Here is a 21,186-nt window from a genome sequence, read left to right on the forward strand (position 1 = left end):
CATCAGGACAGCAGCTATACAAATAAACACGCAGTTGAAATGTAGAAATATGATTTTTTTTTTACCTACTGAAATATGTGTTATTCTGTTCAGCCACTCTTGTGGTTCACATATCAATGCCACATTATCTGTAGGAGTGACTGCTATACAGATTCCTCACCTGTGCAGACCTCCCAATGCTGAGCCTGCTTACTGCTATGAATGGGCTCCATAATACACCATGTTGTTATAAGGAAGTTAGTGGCTCCATAATACACCATGTTATTATAAGGAAGTTAGTATAAAACAACTTTTGTTAGTTAGAGTGGCAACCTTCAGGCCTCATGCACACTGGACGTTATACAAATGTCAGAAGCTTTGTAGTGAGTTTTTCAGCTTTCTTGCATTTTGGCGTTTTTCAGAGTTTTCTGATGTTTTTAGCAAAAAAAAAAAAAAAACACCAATGCGATAAGATTTAGGTGTGGGGTGTTGTTATGGAACATTAATATGCGGTTTGACATGTCAAATTGCATGCCAAATCAGAGCCTATTGCCGGCAGCGTTACTGTCCGAATTGGTGCAACCCTGACTTTGCGGCGCTGCACCGATTCCCATAAGTAGTTTCTGCACTACTTTTGGCGACTTCAGGGCGATTTTAACCACTTAAGCCCTGGAAGATTTTACCCCCTTCCTGACCAGGGGGTATTTTGCGATTCGGCACTGCGTGACTTTAACGGACAATTGCGTGGTCGTGCGACGCTGTACCTAAACGAATTTGACGTCCTTTTTTTTTTCCACAAACAGAGCTTTCTTTTGGTGGTATTTGATCACCTGTGCGATTTTTTGATCATGCGCTATAAACAAAAAAACGAGCATCAATTTTGCAAAAATAGCAATATTTTTCACATTTTTTTATATGAAATTCCCCCAAAAAAAAAATGTAAAAATCAAAATTTTTTAACATTTTCGGCCAATTTGTTTTATGCTACATATGTTTGGTAAAAAAAATGGTAAAAAAAAAAAAAAAAAAAAAAAAAAAAATCGCAAAAAGCGTATTTTGATTGGTTTGCGCAAAAGTTATCGCGTTTACTAACAAAGGGAACGATTTTTGTCATTTTTGTTGTTTTTTTTTTTAATGCGTAATGGCGGCGATCTGCGATTTTTTTGCGAGACTGCGACATTTGGGCGGACAGATCGGACCCTTGACTGACATTTTTGACACTTTTGGGGTTACCAGTGACATTTCTACAGTAATCAGTGCTATACATATGCACTGTTACTGTAAAATTACACTGGCAGTGAAGGGGTTAACTTTTTTTTTTGAGAGGGAGGGGCTGTGTGTGTCCCTAGGAGCGTGATTCTAATGCCCCATACACACGTGCAGATTATCTGCAGACTTTTGTCTGCAGACTTACCTTTTCTATGTAGTGCAAGGGCCTGCCGGATTGCATACAAATTGAAAGTGTTTAGGTTTGACCTCATATTATATGGTTTTGGTAAGTCTGCAGACAAAAGTCTGCAGATAATCTGCATGTGTGTATGGGGCATAACTGTGATTGGCTGTGGCTTGAGGTGTAGGAACAGTGATCAATGGTCCTACATAGTAGAACCGTGTGATCAGTTTCTACACAGGGAGAATGACAGGCGGCTTGTTTACACTAGCCGCCTGACTTTCTCCCTCTGCAGCGGCGATCGCAGAGTGACCGGCGGACATCGGGTCCGCCGGTCACACGCGTGGGGGGGTACGTGACCACGCGGGAGTGCGCCTCCGGGGGCGCGCGCTTGCTCTCTAGACCCTCACAGGCTAGCGGCGTAGATCTACGTCACTTTGCCTGTGAGGGGCTGACCGCCGATGTAAATCGTCGTTAGGCAGTCGGCAAGTGGTTAATAGACATCTGTGCCTGAACCTGCACAGCTTTCTGTCAAATCGCCCCCCAAGTCGCACTGACATGCGAGTTTGAAATCGTGTGTGTTCAGCTGAATGATTTCAAACCCGCTCCTCAGTGTGAATCGGTGCCGTTGCTGGCAATCCCTAAGCCGATTAAGAATTTTATGGCTTGGATAAAAAAAAAAAAAAAAAAGCACAGGTAAAAGCGGCTTTAGGAGACTGGAAGTAGTCAGTGTAGATGGGATCATGGGATCGGTGCTAGAAGTCCCATACATTTCATATATCGGCCAATTACCTTTCATTCCCTATCACTGGAGGGGATTGTTAGAATAAGCCTGTTGGTGAAAAGAAAGCACAGAGCGGACATGTGACACATTCACAAATACTTAAAGCGGATTTCCACTCATTTTTCTGTTTATTAAAAGTCGGCAGTGTAGCTGCTGCCTTGGTATAAACACACACTCACCTGTCCCACGATCCAGCGATGCGGCCGCCCGAAGCCTCGCTCCACTTTCTCTGATCTCGGCAGCGCCAGCATCTCTAGTGTGGGCAACCCGCTGTGACAGCTTGCGGCTTCACAGCGTTGTGCGCGAGTCGCTCTGCGTGTTGTAAATGGCCGGGCAGTCTTCTGGGGCCTGTGACATGTCCCAGAAGATTGCAGGGAGGGAGAGGAGAACTTTTGCTTGTTGCCGCCTAGGCAGCCAGAGCAGAAGTAGGAGCGGGTACCTGTCAAATCTAGGTGCCCGCTCCCCCCAAAAAAAAAAATGACATGCCAAATCTGGCATGTCAGGGGGTCAGCAGTATTTAAAGCGGAAGTTACACTTTTGGGTGGAACTCCACATCAATAAGCCTCCTATTAGCATGCTGCAGTATTAATCCAACTATTTTATAGCAAGACGGCACCACCGTTCAAACTCTGCAGCTCTCCGTTGCCTTCACTTTGCTCATTTTACTATATATCACTACACAGGTGAAGTCCTCATAGTGCACGCTCTCATGTTGGCCTGTTGTAAACACTTCCCTCTCCAGCCTCTTAAAGTGGTTGTAAACCCACCTTTAGAACTTGTACCTATAGGTAAGGTAAGTCTTCAATAAGGCTTACCTATAGGTACTGCAAATGTCTCCTAAACTTGCACTATTTAGTAGATATTTACGTTGCATGCAGCCGATGATGTCATCGGTGCATTTGCTCTGAAGAAATGGCCTCCTGTGCCATGACCGGCGGCTCCCGCGTGCATGCGCAGGAGTGACGTCACGCGGCTCCAGCCAGTAATACAGCCAGAGTCCGCAGACCCAGAAGGAAGATGGGTAAAGATGGATGCGACCACCAGAGGGGACAACACAGTCTTCATTTGCAGGTAGGTGTCACATAATGTGCTAGTATGCGATGCACACTAGCACATTATGCATTTGCTTTGCAGGGAAGGAAAAAAAAAAAAAAAGGAAGAGTTTACTTCCTCTTTAAGCATGTTGCTTGGTTCCTCCCTGACCCCTTCATTAACATGCCAATTACATGTTTAAATAAAACCATTTTAACCACTTCCCGCCCGCCCTATAGGCAATTGACGGCCGGAAGGTGGTTACATTATCCTGACCCGCTGTCGGCGTAGGCTCATTACCATGTGACCAGCTGTGTCCAATCACAGCTGGTCACATTTAGTAAATAGGAAGAGCCATTGATCGGCTTTCCTCAGTTTGTGCCTGACAGGCACGAGTAGAGAGCCGATCCGCGGCTCTCCTCACAGGGGGGGGGGGGGGGTCTGCACTGGTAATCAGAGCACTGATTACCAGTGCAGACCCTGGGGGGGTGCCACTAGACCCACCAGGGATGCCCACCCATGGCCACCAGGGATGCCCACCCATGACCACCAGGGATGCCCACCCATGACCACCAGGGATGGCAATCAGGGCTCAGGGAGCCTGCCAGTGGTGCCCTATCAGTGCTGCCCACCATTGTCATCCATCAGTGCTGCCCACCAGTGCCCATCATTGCCATCTATCAGTGCCCATTATTGCCCACCAGTGCAGCCTATCAGTGCCGCCTATCAGTGCCCATCAGTGCTGCATATTAGTGCCACCCCATCAGTGCCTGCCAGTGCGGCCTCATCAGTGCTCATCAGTGCAGGAAAAAACGTATCTATTACAAAAATTACAACATTTTATAACAAACAAAAAACTATTCCTCTCAGCCTGGGTTCACACTACTGCAATGTCAGACATCACATGTGATTCGCACCGCATTGCTGTGCGATGTCTGTGCAATGCAAATTCAGCCATACAGTTTGTATGGCTGAACTGGCATTGGAATCAAATTGCATCGATATTCACACCTATGCGATCCAATTCCTGTATGAATTCACAGTTCACTTTGTATTGACACCCACAGCGGTTCTGCGAGGGAGATGCGATGCGGAAACCCGCACTGGAATCAGGCTGGTTCCCGTATCGCAATAGTGTGAACCTAGGCTCAAAGTGGTATGGCAAAGGCATAATGTGCTAGCATGCATTGCATACTAACAGCAGGCAGGAAATCTTACACAGTGTATGAGCAGCTTAAAGCAGGAGTAAATTGCAAAAAAAAAAAATATAATATTAGAACACTTACCTGTCCACGAATCCAGCGGGGTCTTCACACTTCGGTTCTCGGGCGCCGCACCTAATCTCGGCTATGGGGAAACCTGCAATGAAGCCTTGCGGCTTTACAGTGGATTCCCTTACTGTGCATGCGCGAAGCACACTGCATTTTTTGAATGGCCCAGCGGCGGGGGAAGGAGGAGGCGGGAGAAAACTTCCAAATGAGTTTTCCAGCGATGAAGTTAGCCAGAAGTGGAAGCTGGTACCTGTAAAAACCAGCTAGCCGCTCTCCCCAAAAGGCAAAAGGTGCCAAATGTGGCAGGGGGGGGGGGGGGGGGGAGTCAAACAAGCGGAGCTTCCCTTTTTGGGTGAAACTCTGCTTTAAGTCATCATGTGCTAGTATGCATGGCATACTAGCGCATTATGATAGACTTATCTGAAAACTAAGCCCTCCAGCAGCGCACTGTCACCACCGCAGGTGCTTCCATTTCACCGGTCTTCCTTCTGGGCTTCGGCCGTATCAATGGCCGAGCTGCGGTGACATCACTCCTGCACATGTGCACGGGAAAGTCACTGTTTACGGCACAGGGCTCTGAAGGAAAAGCATACCTGTGACCCTGTGACCACGTAAATTAGGACGAAACGCATCAGTGCACTCTTTTGGCATTTGACGTCCCTGCTGCTGTGCGATTCCGGGTCGCCAGCAGCGTTCTGAGTTTTATATCATTTTTGCTGTTTCAACTTGATGTAAATGATGTGCCTTAATAAACATACTACATGGTGATTCCATTTCTGGGCTTTGTTTGAGTTACTTTAGCTGGATACTGGTGTGGTGTTTTAGCTGAGGTTCATTCCTTCCGTTGGCATCCAGAGATATTCCTGGCTTGTTACGTATAAGGCTCTTGTGCTACTGTAATGGTAGCAACATCATCTGGTGAGTGTTCACTCTCTCTGGTGGTGACGGTGTTTCACGATTGGTCTACTGTTTGCACCTTCCATTGACGCATCTGATGCTTATGATCTTTGCTTTGTACTCCAATGAAATTTTAAAATGAACTTCTTTACAGATATTCACTGTTACCAGTGCGCTACACTTTTTGTTTTATACCGTGACGTCACCATGTGCATCTAAAGTAAATATCCCCAAAACGGTGCATGTTTAGGAGATATTTACCATACCTATAGGTGAGCCTTATTATAGACTTACCTATAGGTACAATTCATCCAAGGGAGTTAATGACCACTTTAAAAAAAAATGTTGGCTTCAGATTCACTTTAAAGTGGTTCTAAAGCCTAAACATTTTTTTTTACCCTATTGCATTCTTTGCATTAGGGTAAAAAATGTTTGGGCATGGATTTTGGTTCCTCACCCCCACCCCCCAATACTTACCTGAGCCCTCATTCGATCCAGCGCTTTGCACGTCTGCAGCTCTTCTCTCCACTCTTTTACGGGTCTCACAGCCATTGGCTGTGGCGATTTTGGCTCTGAGGAAGAGGGTTCTCCCTCGAAACGCATAAGAAAAGCCAGGTCTTTGTGGACGTCATCACGCTATCCAGCAGCAGAGAAGTGTTCTGGAGGCGATTGGTACCTATTTCCTACATGCATGTATACATCTTACATTTGTGAGTATAATGTACGCTACCCATTTCGATTTTAATAAACCTTTTAGTGGTAATGCGCAAGGTCGGTGCGCCCTTTTCTTGTTGTTGTCTTTCTGTGTTTTTGGATACCCTGGGTCCTGATGGGGCAGCAAGACCGCCTTATCTGTGCTAAAAAGACCATTCACCTTTCAGCATACCTTTGAGCGCAGGGGAGATACTGTTTTTGAAAAAAAAGACAAGTCCATCTGGCTCAACCAATAAAAACCAAAAAACAGTAAAGAAAACCCAAACAATACAATCCCATATACACAATCCTATACCCGCAGTTTATCCAGAGGAAGGTGAAAAACCCCAGCAAAGCATGATCCAATTGGCTCCAGCAGGGGAAAAAAATCCTTCCCGATCCCCCCCAAGAGGCAATCGGATATTCCTTGGATAAACTTTACCTATGAATATTAGTACCCATTTATAATATGTACACCTAGGAAAGAATCCAGGCTTTTTTTTAAAGTGATCTAATGAGCTAGCCAGAACCACCTCTGGAGGGAGTCTATTCCACATTTTCACAGCTCTTACTGTGAAGAAACCTTTCCGTATTTGGAGACAAAATCTCTTTTCCTCTAGATGTAAAGAGTGCTCCCTTATCCTCTGTGTTGACCTTAAAGTAAATAACTCAAAACCAAGTTCACTATATGGACCCCTTATGTACTTATACATGTTGATCATATCCCCCCTTATCTCCTCTTTCCAACAGAGAATTCAGTTCCTCTAATCATTTCTCATAGCTTTGCTCCTCCATGCCTCTTATCAGTTTGGTTGCCCTTCTCTGCACTTTCTCCAGTTCCCCGATATCCTTTTTGAGAACTGGTGCCCAAAACTGAACTGCATATTCCAGATGAGGTCTTACTAATGATTTGTACAGGGGCAAAATGATATCTCTCTCTGGAGTCTATGCCTCGGTTAATACAAGAAAGGACTTTGCTTGCTTTGGAAACCTGGAAGCCGATTGGTTTCCATGCAGAGCTGCAGAGTGCAGAGGACTTTGCACACTCCAGTTTTTATAAATGACCCCACTATGTGTCCCCAGTGTTCGGAGTCATGGCGTCTCCAGCTTGCTTTAAAAATGCCCATGTTTGTTAAACTTTATCTCCAGAAATCTTGCCTAGACCTCAGGAAATCAGTTGACCTGCTTAGCATACCAAAGCCATATGACACCATGAACACAACACTGGCCTATTACCTGGCCTCTACCTATTCATCTGTCCCTGAAGACAGAGACCATCTTAGTTATATTGCGCAACATTTGGCTTTACCATACTAATGAAGGCAACAGCAGGAAACCCTTTGTCTTTCCTGAGAGGTAGAAGGCAATCTTGTAAATACCCAACAAGTTGCTCATACTTCCGTGCTTTTACCAATATCTTGCATTACTCAGCAGGAACCAGACAAGATCTGAACCGTTAATGGGCAGGCTGAATGTACCAAGTTGATCGATAAACTTGGCTACAATTAGCTTGGTGGATTCTCTTACGATTGTCGTTGGCAGTTGCTATAGCTACTAGCGATAATCACTGTCTTCTGATTCAGGGGAATCAGCAAATTTCTTCTCCCAGCGGGGGGAAGGGGGGGCTTCCCCGCCTGCCCCTGCCAGTACAAGACAATTGCTGATTACCCTGTCAGCACCGTCTGTGTTGATGGGGGAATCATGTACTCTATATGGATGGCCTTAAAGCGGAGTTCCACCCAAAAGTGGAACTTCTGCTCTTTTACTTCCTCCCCTCCTCCGGTGCCACATTTGGCACCTTTCAGGGGGGAGGGGGGGAATGGGTACCTGTTTTTGACAGGTACCCTTCCCCACTTCCGGGACACGGCGCCACGGCCGTCCCGGAAGTTCGGCCCCCTCCTCCTTCCCCCACCGCCGAGCCAAAAAAAAATGCACAGCATGCTTCGCGCATGCGCAGTAGGGACACGGCCGCGAAGCCGCAAGGCTTCACTGCTGGGTTCCCTTACCGGCAATGGTGGCGTCAGCACCCGACAGCCGATGGAAACATCAGCTGCGGTGCCGAAATCGCTGGACTCCAGGACAGGTAAGTGTCCTAATATTAAAAGTCAGCAGCTACAGTATGTGTAGCTGCTGACTTTTAATTTTTGGAGGGGAAGGCGGAACTCCGCTTTAAAGTGATTCTAAAAGAAAGATTTTTGTTTTTGCAAAAAACAACAAGCATGGTAAACTTGCCTGCTCTGTGCAATAGTTTTGCACAGAGCAGCCCTGATCCTCTTCTTTTTGGGTCCCCCGCCAGCGGTCCTGGCTCCTCCCCCCTGTCGAGTTCCCCCAATAGCAAGCCGCTTCCTATAGGAGCACTCAAACAGGCTTGCTCCCGAGCCGCACTCTGTGTGTGAATGGACACACAGAGCGCAGCTCACCTCACCCCCGCTCTCTTGGCATTGGTTCACTGGGAGAGCTGCTGCTCTCATGAACATCGCTAGATCAAAATGGGGCTCAGGTAAGTAAAGGGGGGGGGGGGCAAGCTGCACCTAGAAGGTTTATTACCTTAGCAGACTGCATTAGGGTACAAAACAAAACCTTGAGCCTTTAGAACCACTTTAAGCCATAATAATATTTGAGGTGGCTATCAGTATAAGGTTTAATATTTAATAGTATTATTGGGCCCCCGTTCACATTGGGGCGATTTGACATGTCAAATCGCTGCCAGCGGCACCATCCAAATCAGTGTGACACCGACTTTGTGGCGCCGCACTGATTCCCAAAAGTAGTTCTGCACTACTTTGGCAACTTCGGGGACAATTTCAATAGACATCTGTGCAGGAACCCTCAAGATGTCTCTCAGGACGGACTGAAAAGTCGGTTTGAAATCGTGCGAGTTCAGCGAAACTTGCACAATTTCAAACCCGCATTCAGTGTAAACCTAGGCCTAATAATGGTTTTCATTAAGGCCCATGAAGCAATAATCTGCATATGTCTGCAATAGGCTGCAGGAGCTATCAACCCCCCATTGCTTTCAATAGGGCTGCTGCCTGCAGCTAATTACCAGGAACCCTGCTGGGTCTCCTACATGTCATCAGTTATGGCCCCATTCACAAGTGTGAATGGAGCCTGAGTCTCCTAAGCTGTCAATGTACAACTAGGAGAGAAAGCAAAATGACTGCATCTGTCTATCTTTGATGTGTCCTCGTACCACCGAATGTGTGATGTGTACACAGCCCTGATATTTTACTATGCCAACAAAAAAACGTGCCCTGCCTAGTTTTTGTAGATGTCAGCATTCATATGTGTAATATATGCACAAATCAAGGTAATTTCTAATACATGTAGAAGGACAAGATGTGCCACACAGCAACTGTACAAACCTACTGAATGCATGGTGTATACATACCATAAGGCATGTTTCACATAGTCTTCACCTTGTATAAGAGCAGTGTGAACAGCAAGCTTTGACAAAGCATTTGCAGAGCTTTCAGCAAGCTTTGTTGAGGCTTTTAAAGTGCCATTCAGCTCCAATATGTAAATGTGAAACACAGATCCTAATAGGAGTGTTGATTGCCACTTTAAACAAGCTGCTAGCAGGCTTCAGTATGTTTTCAACAAGCTTCGAGAAGTTCTGAAGCCTGCTGGCAGCTTGTTTAAAGTGGCAAGCAACACTCCTATTAGGATCTGTGTTCAACATTTACAAACTGGAGCTGAATGGTACTTTAAAGGCTTCAACAAAGCTTGTTGAAAGCTCTACAAATGATTTGATGAGTCAGTTTTCATCTGATCTCCCATAGAGGGGAGGGGGGCTCTGACAGCTCTGTCTCTGCAAAGTAGGCGGAGACAGACTTGTCATCAGCCTGCTCAGTGGGGATTGGCAGATTGATCCCCGGCTGAGCAAAATGGAGTCCGCCGAGCGGAAAGCCCATGTGAAAGGACCCTAAAGCCTCGTACACACGATCAGATTATCGAACGATCTTTCGTCCGATTTTTGTTGCATGCTAGTTTCCAATCAAAAGTGAAGAGATTACTTTCATACGAAAATTCCCGTACGTGTTCTTTCGTTTCTGAGCATGCCTAGTCTTGCTCTTACAATTTTTTTCAGGCGAAAACTGTACTGTTTAAAACGAAAATCGGACATTGTGTTGACGTACGATAAGAATTTTATAGCCTGCACATCCAATTTTTGTCGTCCGAAAATCGTAATCGGCTGTCGAGGCACTATCCTAACAATCCGAAATTCGACAGATCGTTCTTCGGACGAAATTTCCCTTCCGATTTTCGTATCGTGTGTACGGCCTTAAGCCTGAGATATGGTGCCAAAGCATATGCAAATGTTGACTTTCTGAAAGTCATTATTTGCAGTGGATATATGGGGATACAGCAACACTATGGCGCTTTTCCACTACGAGTACCGGCTCGGCTCCACTCGGCACTGCTTGGCCCAGCTCGGCTCGGTTTGCTTTTCCACTGCGTGGTACGAGTCGGCACGTTTCAGCACTGTATAGGCTCCACTCGGCTCGGTTTACTTTTCCACTAAAGTAGTAAGTGGGTGGGATTACAAAGATTCTCTGACCAATCGGTGGCTAGTAGTAGGGATGCACCGATCCGGCTTTTTTGGAGCCGATACCGATACCTGGCGAGGTGAAATCGCTGATACCGATACGGAACCGATCCGGAGCTACACACAAAGCAAGCGGCTGCAAAACCGCTGCTTCATGTGTGTGGCTCCTCCATTCACAGGCGGAGTGCATCTGATATCACTCCACCTGTGAGCCAGACCTATACAGGAAGTAGCGGCTCCCATCCCATGCTACTACTGCACCCAGTAAGGGATGGCTGAGCCGTTACTCAGCAAAAACCGGATCGGCCCGTGGGACGGCTGAACTTTACCGATCTCCGATCCAGCTATTTTGTCCGGATCGGGCTGATTTCCGATCCGAATATCGGATCGGTGCATCCCTAGCTAGTAGTGACAAACAATCAAGGCTGCATGCAAAGGATTGTGGGATATGGTATAGGTACAGCCGCTTGGAACCCCAACCGAGCTGGTACTGTTTAAGCGAGCCGTACCATGTAGTGGAAAAGCGCCGCTGTACCAAACCGTTCAAACACGTACCATGCGGTACCATGCAGTGGCAAAGCGCCATTAGAAGCTGTTTACAGAAACGCTGAAGGGATGACATGGCGCCTCCTATACAACTTACTTTAACATCACACCTCTACTGCGAGATTTATAAATGAAATGCTGATTTTAGGAGACCAGGTGTCATTCCTTTTCATGCATTAAAAAATGAAGTCTGCAATCTGGATGAATGATTTGGACAACACCTCCTCTTTCTTTGCACTAGTCTGCAGTTTTGCCTCCAGCATCAGTAGAACTAACACCGGGTGTATGTGACAAAGCTGGAAAGAACTCTGCTGAACAAGATACAACTTGTGCTATAGATATAGATATTTTTATAAATGCTCCTATTATTTGCACCTAACTAAAAAAACAAAAATTACAAATATATGAATGTAAACTGTCCTCTTTATACTCAATTAAACAAAATGAATGTTACTTGTGTCACGCATCTCATTTTAAAGCACAATTATCCAATATGGAATTAGTACTGCCTACTCCTCCACCATTTAAAGTGGAACTACACTGCATCTGAGCACCACAAACAAAACACGCTATTTAACTTGTTTTTTAAAAAAAATCAAGGCAAACTCACCCATCCATTCACGTCTCCAAGCTTTATTTTGCTAACAAAAAAAAAACACTCTGAATTTCTGGCTGTGGCCATCTTGAGTAAAGGCAGATGATTCTTGTAGCATTTACTTCCTGAAATCCAGCTACCCTTAGCTCAGGCATGAGGGTGTGCTTAGCTGAGAAAACCCCTCCTGAAGACTCCTGGAATGTATGACATTTGCCTAGCCATAGAAACCAGGAAGTAACCAAAGAAATGTAAAACGTTTGATATATTTTCCTATCGCTTTACTAAAGCTAGCAGCATAAGGATTAATAGTCAATGTTGACCGAGGGCCTGTTCACACCACAAGAATGTGCGCCAGATCCGTCCTGCATGTGAGTTAACACTTTTTGGATGCATTCCAGTGCATTTGTGACGCATTTCCAGATGCTTTATTTCTTCTTTTTCCCCTGTACTAGGGTCCAGTGCTTTTTTGATGTTTTTTTAGTGCGTTCCAGTACAGTCCTGTGCATGAAAAATGCAGCATGTTGCACTTTTTTTCTGGAACAGGAGAGCACTGGAATGCACTGCGCTGGTGTGAATGATGCCATTGGTACCCATAACCTACTTTCCATGCTTTTCTGCACTGCACATGGTGTGAACTGGCCCTGAGAGTGTGAAATTCTGCTTTAAGGAAAGCTGTACTCAGAGAAATATGGTGACTGCCACTGCGGAACTCCCTCAAAAGACAAGCTTCTAAGCCTGGCTGTATCTGCCCAGGACCAAGCATGCAGATCAGTAAAGTCCTTTTCAGAATGCATGTTCCAGATTAGTAGTTCAGGAAGTACTAAAGCCAGAGGATCAGCACACGTCAGGAAAGTGGCATTTTAATTTCAGCAGCCTCTAGTTTGTCATGACAGGTTTCCCACTATTGGCCATGCACTGTTTGTTTCCTATGTGCACAGTGTCACATTGTCATCGGCATCCCCTGTATCTTTACTATGGTGACTCCCATGTTGTTCATTATAAGCTGTAGTAATAATATACGGGTTTATAATAATAATGAGTTGAGGATTTCTAAGGGCTTTCGGTTCTGTATTTTCCCTTCTATGGTAAAGCAGCCAGCGAGCTTTGATTTCAGAACTGGAAAAACACGCTTTGCATGTCGGCCTATCCATTGCCAACGGCAAACTTGAGCGGAATCCACTAGTCAGGTGGTGTGATCAATTTAGTAATAAAACTTTTCAGATTGTTGCTCATGGAGTATGAACGAGACATGTTATCACGGTGGGAAACATCGAAAATTAAGTGTATAAATGGGGGGGGGGTATCCTTAACCCCTTCACAACCACCCAGCACATTTGTGCAGTGGTTGAAGGGTGGGCTTTAACACCCATATGCTGAACAAATGAGTCGCTGATCAGCAGACATTTATGTGCTCACAGCACAAAGACTGAGCTTTCCAATACAGCTCTCCATTCGGGGATAAGATGAGTAACCGGCAGGGCTGACTTCTGATCATGTGACAGCGGTCACATGATCGCCGATCCTTCTCTACCCCGAGTGTCCTGTTCACACAGGATGGCTGATTCAGAAAAGTTTTTAAAAAGCGTTTTGGGCTGGATATCTATTCTGAAGGCAATGGATAGCATTAAAAAACAAACAATCTTCAAGCATGTGCACACAGTTATAGCAGGACTAAACTCACCAATTTACTGGTTTCCCAAAACAAGTTCCATTCACACTGGAGCATTACGGCAATGCAATGCTATGCATTGTGTGTATGGCATGGCAGCACACACCATGTGCAATACACGCATGCAATGCATGGCAGCACACACCATGTGCAATACACGCATGCAATGCATGGCAGCACACACCATGTGCAATACACGCATGCAATGCATGGCAGCACACACCATGTGCAATACACGCATGCAATGCAAGGCAGCACACACCATGTGCAATACACGCATGCAATGCATAGCAGCACACACCATGTGCAATACACGTATGAAATGCATGGCAGCACACACCATGTGCAATACACGCATGCAATGCATAGCAGCACACACCATGTGCAATACACGTATGAAATGCATGGCAGCACACACCATGTGCAATACACGCATGCAATGCATAGCAGCACACACCATGTGCAATACACGCATGCAATGCAAGGCAGCACACACCATGTGCAATACACGCATGCAATGCATAGCAGCACACACCATGTGCAATACACGCATGCAATGCAAAGCAGCACACACCATGTGCAATACACGCATGCAATGCAAAGCAGCACACACCATGTGCAATACACGCATGCAATGCAAGGCAGCACACACCATGTGCAATACACGCATGCAATGCAAGGCAGCACACACCATGTGCAATACACGCATGCAATGCAAGGCAGCACACACCATGTGCAATACACGCATGCAATGCAAGGCAGCACACACCATGTGCAATACACGCATGCAATGCATGGCAGCACACACCATGTTCAATACACGCATTCAATGCATGGCAGCAAACACCATGTGCACTGGTGCAATGCTGTCCCATTCTTTCTGAATCGCACCCTCAACCCGCCTTTTAGACAGATGTGCAGGGCAGGACAACACACAGTTACGCCATACAGTGCCAGGCATAGTGAACGCACCGTTTTTGTGCATTTTAGAGTGATAGCAGCCAATTCATTTTGAATGAGCTGCCTTGATGCAGCTCACATTGATGAATGCCATAATGCACACTAACATGCCATGATAGTGTGAATGGCCCTTACATTTAAGGCATGCCTCTAGTGATGACTGTCAATGTTGCCTGTGTGCTTAGATCAGCTTTCATCCAAACTTTCAAGCCCTCCAATGGTTGGTGTCATAGCAGGTCACATGTGCAGCACCAAAGCAACTGCACAGGCCAAGATGGCACCTTCCTTTACTGTAAAGGATTAGAGATGCACCAAAATTTTGGCGGCAGAACATGGTGTTTTTGGCATTTTGCCAATAATGGCACTGAAAACGCACATGATCTTGCTGCAATTTTGGCACAATTTTACTGTGCTTATGGTGTGTTTTTCCTAGGTCATGTGACCCAAAAATCGCATTAAAAACGTAACAGGTACGTTATTGATGCATTCTTGCTGCGCTTTCAAATAATTTCAACAGGGAGATGCATTTTTGGTGCATTTTTTTTGTTACTAACCAGAAATGCAGCAAGCAAGATTTTTAACACCACAACTGAAGCACGGCAGACCCGTGTGAAGACATACATAGCATTTAAAGGGATGCATTTTTCTTGCGTTAAAGGTGCCGATAATGGCTGACAATACATTCATATTTATTTAAATTCTTAAAATTAATTAAAAAGTCAAATATAATAAAATTATATGAAATATATATATGTATATTTTTTTTTTTTTTAAACTGTCTTTTTTGGTTTCAGCACCAAAATTTCTATTCGGTGCACCTCTATAAGGCTGGGTTCACACATGCAGCGGCCAAGGCTCACAGCGGTTGCTCTGGTGTGTCCCTGTTCACTGAATCCAGTGTGAATCAGGTCCGAATCTCTGCCTGAATTGCACTCGATTCGGAGCCAAAAGATGCACAAGACCCTTTCCAAATCTAGACTGCGACCGCCCCAGAAGGGGTGGGAACACGCTGCACTGAGAGCTGATCACACTCTCCTGTCATGCTAATTGGAGACAGGGAAAGCCGCATTCAATTTGCATAATTGTGAACCTAGCCTCAAGGATAGGTGGGTTTAGTTCCTCTTTCAATTTGCTTTGAGTCTATCTGAGTCTGTAGTATGTTAATAGTATGTAGTGCCATGATAATGAGCACTACACATTGTTGTCTGAAAGCTGTGACATCACCTGGCCCTTCAGAAGATGACCTTGGGGAAGTCTCTGACTGTGTAGAATGACAAGCTTTTATTTATAACAATGACAGGTAGTGTGGCCTGAAGTTTTACACTGGAATGTATATTCATCTGTGATGTGTTGACAGAGAAATGATAAGGGAGGAGTGAAATCACCAGTTAATCAGACCATAGATTACGCGATTTTCTTTCCTTCCACTATGGTTTGAAGCAAATAAGATCACTTGATTTCCCCATCAACACAGTCAGAGTTGATATGGAAATCCCTCCTGCTGTGCTATTGTGTTCTGCCAGCAGGGGGAGGCCATGGGGAGCCTTCCCTACAATCAGAATACTGTACACTGATAGGGAAAAAACCTGACAGGCTGGTTGTGTAGAAGTCAATTGTTAGACCAACTTCTGTACAAGCAGCCAGCCCATACATGGATGAAAATTCATCCAGTCCCTGCTGAATCAGCCGGCATTCAATACATGTATGGTCGCCTTAACCCTTTGTTAGGGTAGACCGTGTTCAAATCCAGTTTAAAAATGATAATGAAATCTGCCAGCACAGTACAGACAGGGGTAATTATAATAAAGTAAAATTTAAGCAGCAATTAAAAAAAGAATGATGCTATGTGAATGGGGGCATGAAACAAACAAAGTAGGTGTTATGCCAATCTGGCTGCAAAAGTGAAAATACACTTTTAAAACATTCCTGTTAAAATGTGATGACTTTTATTTTACGTCAAATTTCCTTCAAATTTAGGAACCAATTAGTCCAAGCTACAGACTGATGGGCACACAACTGTTACAATGTACATTGACAATTAGACATCCTGATGACTACGTAGCGGTGCGGTGCAGTGAGGTGGGGGGGGGGGGGAAGGGGGTTAAGCATTTTGTGAAAAAAAAGCTCAGGAGTTATGGACCTCCTGATATGGAGCTGGAGGAAGAAAACAAAGGACTACAGCACAGTGATCTCATCACATTTCTTTGAGATCGGTTATGCAGCCCATAGATGATTTGATTGACTCTCTTCCCACCATAGGTGGAAGGAAATAAAATCACTCAAATTGGGGAATGCCTCCCGCAGTGCTATTGTGTTCTGCCGGAAGGGGGGGGGGGGGGGAGGTTGCACGGGGAGCCTTCATGACCGGCAGAACACCACAATGATTACTGCTAGTGGCTATAGGTTGACTATATACAGTAAACTGGCCAATCTCTATACAATCCACTTTGGACCGACCTGAAATACCCTGCCAGGCAGAAACAGGCACCTCATAGTTGTTGGTTAAACTAACAGAGAATGTAAATTGTGTGGGGAGTGTTATGGTGGTCATACACACCATGATTTTATTATCCGATTGTTGGGTGATCCAACCAAATCCATTGAATTGGCAAACAACTGGATGGCTATACGTTCCCTTATGATTGGATTCCATCAGTGTGAGAAGACTGGCCAGGGCAAAATCTTATCAACTGATCCACAATATCAGATTATTTATTCCTGAATAAAATTATATATCGATCAGCTTATGAGATGACATTGGGGGAAAGTGATCAGATTAATTGTATCCTAACAATTGCTCTAATGCCTCATTTCCACTGAGCGGAATGGTTCGGGTCGGTACAGTTTGGAAGGGTTAGAATGGTCCGGGTGGTCTGTCAAAAAGAGGACAGAGAAGAAGAGAGGTACATACATAGATGCATACATAGGGAGAGATCCAGAAAGATAGATCCATACATAGGGAGAGATCCATAGATCCATACATAGGGAGAGATCCATACATAGGGAGAGATCCATAGATCCATACATAGGGAGAGATCCATAGATCCATAGAGAGCGATCCATAGATACATACATAGAGAGAGATCCACAGATACATACATAGAGAGAGATCCATAAATACATACATAGAGAAGATAGATCCATAGATACATACATAGAGAGAGATCCATAGATACATACATAGAGAAGAGAGATCCATTTATGCAAACAAGAGAAGAGAGATCCATAGATCCATACATAGGGAGAGATCCATAGATCCATAGATACATACATAGAGAGAGATCCATAGATACAAACATAGAGAAGATAGATCCATAGATACATACATAGAGAGATCCATAAATACATACATAGAGAAGATAGATCCATAGATACATACATAGAGAAGATAGATCCATAGATACATACATAGAGAGAGATCCACAGATACATACATAGAGAGAGATCCATAAATACATACATAGAGAAGATAGATCCATAGATACATACATAGAGAGAGATCCATAGATACATACATAGAGAAGAGAGATCCATTTATGCAAACAAGAGAAGAGAGATCCATAGATCCATACATAGGGAGAGATCCATAGATCCATAGATACATACATAGAGAGAGATCCATAGATACAAACATAGAGAAGATAGATCCATAGATACATACATAGAGAGATCCATAAATACATACATAGAGAAGATAGATCCATAGATACAAACATAGAGAAGATAGATCCATAGATACATACATAGAGAGATCCATAAATACATACATAGAGAAGATAGATCCATAGATACATACATAGAGAAGATAGATCCATAGATACATACATAGAGAGAGATCCATAAATACATACATAGAGAAGATAGATCCATAGATACATACATAGAGAGAGATCCATAAATACATACATACAGAGGAGAGATCCATAGATACATACATTCATAGAGAAATACATACATAGAGAAGAGAGATTCATAGATACATACATACATACATACATAGGGAGAGATCCATAGATAGATGCATAGAGAAATACATACATACATACATACATACATAGAGAAGAGAGATTCATAGATAGAGAGAAAGATGCATAGAGATCCATAGATAGATACATACATACACATGTGTGGGGATGAATACATCCATAGATAGAGAAGGCAGATATACAGACAGATAACAGTGTATGTCTATAACTATAGCGTATGCCTCCCTCCCCCGGGTCCGTACACTCACCCTCACCCCGGATAAAGCCGCCCCAGCTGCCATGCTCAGTGTGTATCCTCCGAATGACTTCTAGTTCCGCCGCTCTGAAGGTTCCTACCCGCCTCTGAGAGAGAGAGGAGACAGAGAGAGCGGGCGGAGCCTGACCAACCCAACCATACAAGTCTACCGACATCTCCTCCTCATCCCCCTCACCACACCACACACCTCCACACTGCTAGACTGATACTTACTACTGGAATCTTACATCCACACAGAGTATAGATAGAGATACTTTCCATATCATACACACCTAGACCTTCCATATACTACTACACCTCCCATATCATACACTACTATACCTCCCATATCATACACTACTACACCTTCCATATCATACACTACTACACCTCCCATATCATACACTACTACACCTCCCATATCATACACTACTATACCTCCCATATACTACTACACCTTCCATATCATACACTACTACACCTTTCATATCCTACACTACTACACCTCCCATATCATACACTACTATACCTCCCATATACTACTACACCTTCCATATCATACACTACTACACCTCCCATATCATACACTACTATACCTCCCATATACTACTACACCTCCCATATCATACACTACTATACCTCCCATATACTACTACACCTCCCATATCATACACTACTATACCTCCCATATACTACTACACCTTCCATATCATACACTACTACACCTCCCATATCATACACTACTATACCTCCCATATACTACTACACCTCCCATATCATACACTACTATACCTCCCATATACTACTACACCTCCCATATCATACACTACTATACCTCCCATATACTACTACACCTTCCATATCATACACTACTACACCTCCCATATCATACACTACTATACCTCCCATATCATACACTACTACCCCTCCCATATCATACACTACTATACCTCCCATATACTACTACACCTCCCATATCATACACTACTACCCCTCCCATATCATACACTACTATACCTCCCATATACTACTACACCTTCCATATCATACACTACTACACCTCCCATATCATACACTACTATACCTCCCATATACTACTACACCTCCCATATCATACACTACTACCCCTCCCATATCATACACTACTATACCTCCCATATACTACTACACCTTCCATATCATACACTACTACACCTCCCATATCATACACTACTATACCTCCCATATACTACTACACCTTCCATATCATACACTACTACACCTCCCATATCATACACTACTATACCTCCCATATACTACTACACCTTCCATATCATACACTACTATACCTCCCATATCATACACTACTACCCCTCCCATATCATACACTACTATACCTCTCAAATACGACTATACCTCCCATATCATACACTACTATACCTACCATATCATACACTACTACACCTCCCATATCATACACTACTATACCTCCCATATACTACTACACCTTCCATATCATACACTGCTATACCTCCCATATATAACTATACCTCCCATATCATACACTACTACACCTCCCATATCATACACTACTACACCTTCCATATCATACACTACTACACCTCCCATATCATACACTACTACACCTTCCATATCGTACACTACTACACCTCCAATATACTACTACACCTTCCATATCATACACTACTATACCTCCCATATATAACTATACCTCCCATATCATACACTACTATACATCCAATATACTGCTACTCCTCCCATATCATACACTACTATACCTTCAATATACGAATAAACCTCCTATATCATACACTACTATACCTCCAATATACTGCTACTCCTCCCATATCACACACTATTATACCTCCCATATCATACACTACTACACCTCCCATCTCATACACTACTATACCTCCAATATACTGCTACTCCTCCCATATCATGCACTACTACACCTCCCATATCATACACTACTATACCTCCCATATACTACTACCCCTCCCATATCATACACTACTATACCTCCCATATACTACTACACCTTCCATATCATACACTACTATACCTCCCATATCATACACTACTATACCTCCCATATACTACTACACCTTCCATATCATACACTACTACACCTCCCACATCATACACTACTACACCTCCCATATCATACACTACTATACCTCCCATATACTACTACACCTCCCATATCATACACTACTACCCCTCCCATATCATACACTACTATACCTCCCATATACTACTACACCTTCCATATCATACACTACTACACCTCCCATATCATACACTACACCTTCCATATCATACACTACTACACCTCCCATATCATACACTACTATACCTCCCATATCATACACTGCTATACCTCCCATATCATACACTACTACCCCTCCCATATCATACACTACTATACCTCTCAAATACGACTATACCTCCCATATCATACACTACTATACCTACCATATCATACACTACTAAACCTCCCATATACGGCTATACCTCCCATATCATACACTACTATACCTCCAATATACTGCTACTCCTCCCATATCATACACGGCTATACCTCCCATATCATACAC

At 44.0% G+C, this 21,186-nt stretch overlaps 1 protein-coding gene across 2 annotated transcripts in view; it reads right to left on the minus strand.

Moving 5' to 3' along the window:
• Positions 1–18,750, minus strand: part of LOC309568642 (branched-chain-amino-acid aminotransferase, mitochondrial-like) — a 67,927-nt gene extending 49,177 nt beyond the window's left edge. Inside the window, exon 1 of one of the 2 annotated variants that reach the window (XM_082274371.1) lies at positions 18,600–18,750. In XM_082274371.1, coding sequence (XP_082130497.1) covers positions 18,600–18,632 — 33 coding nt within the window. In that variant the 5' untranslated portion in view covers positions 18,633–18,750. The remainder of the gene's footprint in view (positions 1–18,599) is intronic. The other variant, XM_082274372.1, reaches the window with a different exon arrangement.
• Positions 18,751–21,186: the final 2,436 nt, after the last annotated feature.

The sequence above is a fragment of the Pelophylax lessonae genome (genome assembly GCF_965119305.1).
Source record: "Pelophylax lessonae genome assembly, chromosome: 12".
Lineage (NCBI taxonomy): Eukaryota > Metazoa > Chordata > Amphibia > Anura > Ranidae > Pelophylax > Pelophylax lessonae.